At 30.6% G+C, this 6,947-nt stretch overlaps 1 protein-coding gene across 1 annotated transcript; it reads left to right on the top strand.

Annotated features, from left to right (window-relative positions):
- The first annotated feature begins 1,743 nt into the window (after window positions 1-1,743).
- LOC107863714 (40S ribosomal protein S18) lies at window positions 1,744-4,935 on the top strand. The gene is made up of 4 exons (XM_016709800.2): window positions 1,744-1,957; window positions 2,034-2,194; window positions 4,308-4,496; window positions 4,601-4,935. Exons 1-4 carry the CDS (start codon window positions 1,955-1,957, stop codon window positions 4,704-4,706), a joined length of 459 nt encoding a protein of 152 aa, XP_016565286.1. The 5' UTR covers window positions 1,744-1,954; the 3' UTR covers window positions 4,707-4,935.
- Window positions 4,936-6,947: the final 2,012 nt, after the last annotated feature.

The following is a 6,947-nucleotide window of genomic DNA, read 5'->3' as shown; positions in this document are numbered from 1 at the left end:
AGAGTCTTTCACTGTTAAAGATTCAAGAGTTGGTGGAGACACCCACTACTTGTACAAATGTTCAGGTGAGCTTAAATAATAAAGACAAAAGTAAACAAGAAATTTTTGGAGCACTTCAAGGTAAAATGGCTAACTCTAATGCTTTATATTCTTGAGTGAACTTGAAGGAAATTTTAGTTTAGGAGGAAGTTATTCTTTTTTTGAGCAAAATGAATCATTTTTTCTTGATGAAATCATGTTGAATGTTGTAGTCAAGTACTAGTTGAAGTTACTTGTATAAAAAATCATTTTGATAATTCTTTTGATTTTAATGTGAGTGATTATGCTTGTGGTGAATTTGGAGAATTAGAAAAAAAAAAGATTCTTTGACGATATATGATGTGGATAATGAATATTTCTTATGGTAAAAAGATGCTCTTGTTATTGATAATGGTGTTGAGGAATCACTTCAAGATAAGTTTGAATTTAAGAATTATGATTCTTTTGAAATTGATTGTGATAGCCGACTTGCTTGTGTTGATATGCCACTAATTGAGGAGACTTGTGAAAGATTTAGTGAATTTCAAATTAGTGTAGGAAATGTAGTTGATTATTTTGAAAAGAATGAGGATTTTTAATACAATACTTCATTTTATTTCTTGATAAAGATAAAAATAAGATTCTTGATCCTACTTTAATTTTTTATGAAATTCATGATATTGGTGGTAGTGTGTTTCATATCGAAGATAATGACTTTTTAAATATGCATAGTTTTATTGATCCTATCGCTTATTTCACTCGGAGAGATTATATCATGGATAATCTTATAAAAAATGATATTTGTCTTTTTTATTGTGAATTTAAATACTTTGATTCTTTAATATATGTTGATTTGCCTCTCTTTAAAAATAATATTTTATTTGAAGATAACATGATCATTTCTAATGATAAACATAATGATATTTTTTATCAAGTTGATGATGTAACAAATTTTGAGGACTACAAGGTGTAAGACAATCCACGGTGAAATACATTGTGGGAATATAATAATGAGCCTACACATTCAAGTGAATTCATTGATGTCAGTCTTAGTATTAATTTCTTTATTTATTGAGAAAATATACTGTTTCCACCCTAAATTATACATGAAATTGCTGAAACATACCCAATCTTTAGGAAGGTCTTATTATCCCCTAGACTAATTAAAATCGTATTTTTGACAATCTTAGTGCCTACGTGGCACATACGTGTGCCTACGTAGATCTTCAGTGTGTTGATTCATTAATGTGTCGCGTATGTGCCACGTAGGTACTAAGGTTACCAAAAATACGATTTTAATTAGTCAAGGGGGTAATAGGACCTCCTAAAGTTCTCAACAATTTCGTGTATAGTCTTGGATGGAAATATAGCATTTTTCCTTATTCTATTATACTTTTTGAAGACTAATTCTTATTAGATTATGCCAATGTTTCTTTTTTTAAAGTGTTATAAGTCATTTAAAGATTGGTGGGTCTATTAAAAAGTTTAATTTGATTTCATTTTTGAATGATGATTTGTTAGTGATAATTTTAAGGATGCTTATAGTGATTCTTGATGTTGCCATGGATTAAAGTTTGTGCTTGATCCCTCAATATTTCTTGTTAGTGAGCTAACTTCGATAATTTTCACAACTTATAAGTGTTTTATTGAGAAGAAATACAACTTAAAATTTTCAAATTATATGTCCTAATAAAACTTCTACTTTATCTGATTTTATATCGAAATCATGATTTTATTTCACATTTTCCAAACGGGCCCTGAGGATAATTTGGTTAAACACTGCCACGTGAGGCAATTGTAATTACGATATTACCCGTTTACGTTTTATATAAAAGGCGAAACCTCTTTTCTCCGTCAGTAGGGTTTTGGAGCTCATCTCTGGGATACACAGAATAAGCCGCCGCAGCACAGAGCAAGATAAGGAAGAAGCTAAGCCATGGTTTGCCCAAATACCTATGCCTTCTTCACTTTTTACGATTAATGTTTTGAAAATAATTTTTGTGTTGGATTTACAGTCGCTTGTTGCAAATGAAGATTTTCAGCACATTCTTCGTGTGCAAAACACCAATGTGGATGGAAAACAAAAGATCATGTTCGCATTGACCTCCATCAAAGGTATTGGCCGTCGTTTCGCCAACATTGCCTGCAAGAAAGCCGATATCGACATGAACAAGAGGTAATTGTTTGCCCCTCATTGAAGTATATTTCCGCTTCGTTAGATGACCTTAGGTAGTGATAATTATCCTGGGATTATTATATCGTGTGTTTGGTTAGTCTCCAGATTATATCCCACCCCCATACCAAATGATCCCTTAGTGTTCTATTCACCCTTTTAGCTTATTGTCTCGGTCATACAATCATAGTAAGCATTCCACTATTTGATTCTTTGATTCGGCAAAGAAATAGTATCTTTTTTAAGTGTTCAGAGATTAGTTGGTTATCATTTATAGCATTCTTTGCACGGTCATATTTAACCAACTTTTAATCTGCTATTCAGATTCATTAACGAGGCTAAATTGTGGTCATGAGGCCCGAATGAAGATGTTTGAAGATGTTTAAACCTAGAGCTAGTGGTGGGCATAAAGACCGAAATACCGAACCGAACCAAATTATTTCGGTTTTGCTTTTCGGTTTGGTTTTGGTTTAAATTTTTATAAATTTGGTATTTCGGTTTAAATCGAAATAAACCAAAATTTTTAATGTACCTTTTTTAGTTTTTATATATATAAATATATATTAATATATATAATATATATTTATTACTCCCTCCATTCCAAATTATGTGTCACCTTTGACCAGACACAATATTTAAAAAATAAGTATTGATTTTGTCAAAGTTACAAAATTATCGTTCTTTAAAAAAGGAGTAATAGTATTTTAAAAACAAGTGAGACCACTTTTAATTGAAAAGACAAATAAAAAAAAGGAGTAATAGTATTTAAAATTAAGTGAGACCACTAAGGGTAAAATTGTAATTGTGTCCTTAAAAACTTACCAGATAAGGAAAGACGACATTCTTTTGGGATGGACCAAAAAGGAAATGACGACACATAATTTGGGACGGAGGGAGTATTTAATATTTATAATATCTAATCCCATTAGCTATTTAGGGTTTAGTTACAGCCCACTACTGCCTACAACCCAAAATCCAAATACATTGAGCAACCGAAACCAAAAGTTACTTTTTGCATTGATTTTTGCAATTGAAAGCTAATATATAGTCCTCCACGCTCCATCTGATTTTTGCGTTGGAGGTGATTATTCATATTTGTACTTTATAAGTTTATATTCGTTTTTCTTTAACGTAAGAAAGTTAAACTAGTCCAATTAAAATATATAATTTAGCCCATTAAACAGGCCCAACTAGCTAGTGCTGTGTCTAGGGTGGATTGTTGTGAAAGACCGAGAATCTTGTGCTAATAGAGAAGGATTGATTTGGCTCATAACCTGCTTGATGTTTGTCTTTAGGACCAGTGTGATTATCTAAGGATTGGAGAGAGCTGTTTGCAAAAAAGAGGGTTACTTTTGTTTTCATGCAAAATATATGGCCTACATCCTTTTTGGCAGTGATTTTGAACAAGCCCCTATTTTGTGCGTTTTTATCTGTAGTACATGCTAGGATAGTTTCTTTTTCAACATTAACAAGTTACGCCAGTTTCAAGTTGGGATTATAGGTTCAACTGAGCCCCATCATTTCTTTTGTTACATTTGCAAGAAAAGAACAGTTTAAAGCTGGGAAAATATCCTTGAAAAAATTTCCTCCTTTTCCTTTTTAGTCTTTTTTTTACTCCCTCCTTTTCAATTCAAGTGTTTTAATTTTCTTTTTCGTCTCTTTTAAAAAGAAACCTCTTACTGTATTTGGTTACTCTTTAAATCCAACATTGGATTCAAAGGGCATTTTAGTGCATTATGCATATCTTTAGTTTTTGGCCAAAAGATTCACAAATATCCTTCGGTAAAAAAAAAATTCACAAATATTTTTTATTTTCATAAATATTTGTGCCTAGTCAAACTAAAGCACACTCAAATTGAAATAGAGGGAGTATTAGTTATCCAATAAAATGAAGTGGTGGCTTGATAATTTTCGTTCAGCCTTAAAAACTTTTCCTGTTTCATGGTTTTTGAGATTTCGGTGTAGGTTGAGTTATATGTGTAGTTTGTAATGCACGCCATGCATTTTCTGCCATATAAGGGTATCATGAGTTAACAGCTCTGTAGATCGTTCCCACTTTGTATTTTATATCTCTTCAAATTTTATCTGAGTTCTTTTTTGCGTCTCCTTTCTGTAGGGCTGGTGAACTCACTGCAGCAGAGCTCGACAGTGTCATGGTGGTTGTTGCTAATCCTCGTCAATTCAAAATCCCTGATTGGTTTTTGAACAGGCAGAAGGATTACAAGGATGGGAAATTTTCACAAGTCACCTCTAATGCTCTTGACATGAAACTTAGGGATGATCTGGAGCGTCTGAAAAAGATCAGGTAGTTTCCGCTCCCAATCAATGCTTTTGCTGTTAAAATAATTCATTATCTTTTGATAAAAAGAATAAACACTCTTTTTTAATTTTATCCTCTGGTGATTGCAGGAATCATCGTGGTTTACGTCACTACTGGGGTCTCCGAGTGCGTGGTCAGCACACAAAGACCACTGGCCGCAGGGGAAAGACTGTTGGTGTCTCAAAGAAGCGATAAATCATCTACTTGTCTGTTTCAGTTTGTTACATGCTTTCTTTTATGTGTTGCAGGCGATGTGTCTAAGATGTTTCTTAGGGATTCTGTATTGGTTATGTTTAAATTTTCGGTGGGTTATAGTTTAATTTCTTGCTTTAGTGGCAAAATGATTGCTCTGCTATATGATTAAGTTTTGCAGATTGCTATTGAATTAGATTGCTCTTGAATTAGATTGCTCTTATTAGTTCCACTGTTTGAGTGCAGGAAATTGCATGTATATATATGAGTGGCTTTAGATATTTGATCCCAATAAGAAATGTCTTTAAAAAATCACTTTTCTTACTTTTTAAGTATAGTACAAGTATCATTTTGTCTCCTTTCAAATATATTTTTTAAACTTTTCATTCTTATTTGTCTCTTAAATTTTATTTTTTATTATTATCACTTTTTATTATTTTCTTTAATTTTATTATTCTATTTTTTATTATTTTCATTTTTTTTAATTTTATTTTTATGTTTTAATTTATTTGTATCGATCTTTATTTTTTTCTCATTTTTCTTTCTACTCAAACATTATTTTTTTTCTCTTTTTTAATTCATTTGTATTTAACCTTTATTTTTTTTATTTTTGATTTTTATCAGTTCTCTTTTTGTCCCTCAATTTTTTCAACTTTATTTTTATTTCTTTCTCTCATTTTTTACTTTCTCAATTTTTTAATCTTTGCTTTTTTCTTAATCTTTATTTGTTTTTGCCTTTTTTTTCTTTTTTTTCTCACAATTTTTTATTTCTTTATTTTGTTTGATTGCTTTTTTCTTTTTTCAGTTCTCTTTTTTCCCTTATTTTTTTCAAAATTTATTTTTATTTTTATCAATTTTTTTAATTCTTCTCTCTTTTCTTGATCTTTATTTTTTTCTTTCCTTTTTTTTTTAATTTTTTTTATTTCTCTATTTTGTTTGATCGTTTTTTTCTTTTTGCTCAAGTTTATTATATTTTGCTAATAAAGAAAAGATTGAATAATCCACAAAGATTTTTTTTTTTTTTTACATCAAAGCAAATTTAAGGGTATGAATTATTGTTATGAAATTTTTTTAAAATTCTTGAGATAAGTCGTATCTCTAAGGTGAAGTTATAGAATATATTATAGGTAAAGGCATAATGTGGTAGTGTCAACTCTTGTTCGTGAGACATAATTTATTATTTAAAAGTCTCTGGGTTAAGTCTTACATCTAAGGTAAGAGTTGTAGAACATCTAATGAATGAAAACATAATATGGTAAAGTCAACTCTTGCCCGTAGAACATAATTTGTAGTTTGAAATTCCTTGGGGTAATTAAGTCTTGCCTCTAAGACAAGGGTTGTAGAACATCTTATAAATGAAAATATAATGTGATAGTGTCAATTTTTGCCCGTGGGGCATAATTTATAGTTTGAAAGTCCTTGAGCTAAGTCTTGTCTCTAAGACAATAGTTGTAGAACATCTCATAAATAAAAATATAACGTGGTAGAGTCAACTCTTGCCCGTAGGACATAATTTGTAGTTTGAAAGTCCTTGAGCTAATTAAGTCTTGCCTCTGAGGAAATAGTTGTAGAACATCTCATAAATGAAAACATAACGTGGTAAAATCAACTCTTGCCCGTAGGGTATAATTTATTGTTTGAAAGTCTTCGAGATAAGTCTTGCCTCTAAGACAATAGTTGTAGAACATCTCATAAATGAAAATATAACGTTCGTAGAGTTAACTCTTGCCTGTGGCACATAATTTTTAGTTTGAAAGGCCTTGATTCAAGTCTTGTTTCTAAGGCAAGAGTTGTAGAACATCTCATAAATGAAAACATAATGTGGTAGAGTCAGATCTTGCCCGTGGTGTATAATTTATTGTTTGAAAGTCCTTGAGCTTAGGAGTGGGCATTCGGTTTGATATTTAAATATTGGTTCGGTTTTTTAATTTTCGTCTTGACAAATATAAAAATCGTAACCAAACCTAAATAAATTCAGTTCGGTTATTTCAGATTTTTATTTCGGTTTGAAGCTCTCTTTCTTATGACTCATGACTGGATATTTAAAATTGAAGATTTTTAAAAAGAAAAAAAATTTCAATCCTAATTTTTATTTCAAAATATAAATAACACGAACGAAATTAAATGGTATAACTATAAGTTTAACATAATACATAAAAGAACTACCAAAGTCCACAAACAACAATGGAGTCATAAAAACAATCCATAAAAGAACTACCAGTACCACACAATGTTTCTTCATAA

Source organism: Capsicum annuum, chromosome 3, assembly GCF_002878395.1.
Source record: "Capsicum annuum cultivar UCD-10X-F1 chromosome 3, UCD10Xv1.1, whole genome shotgun sequence".
Taxonomy (NCBI): domain Eukaryota; kingdom Viridiplantae; phylum Streptophyta; class Magnoliopsida; order Solanales; family Solanaceae; genus Capsicum; species Capsicum annuum.
The sequence above is the reverse complement of the archived record's forward strand: the minus strand, read 5'-3'. Positions and strand labels throughout refer to the sequence as shown.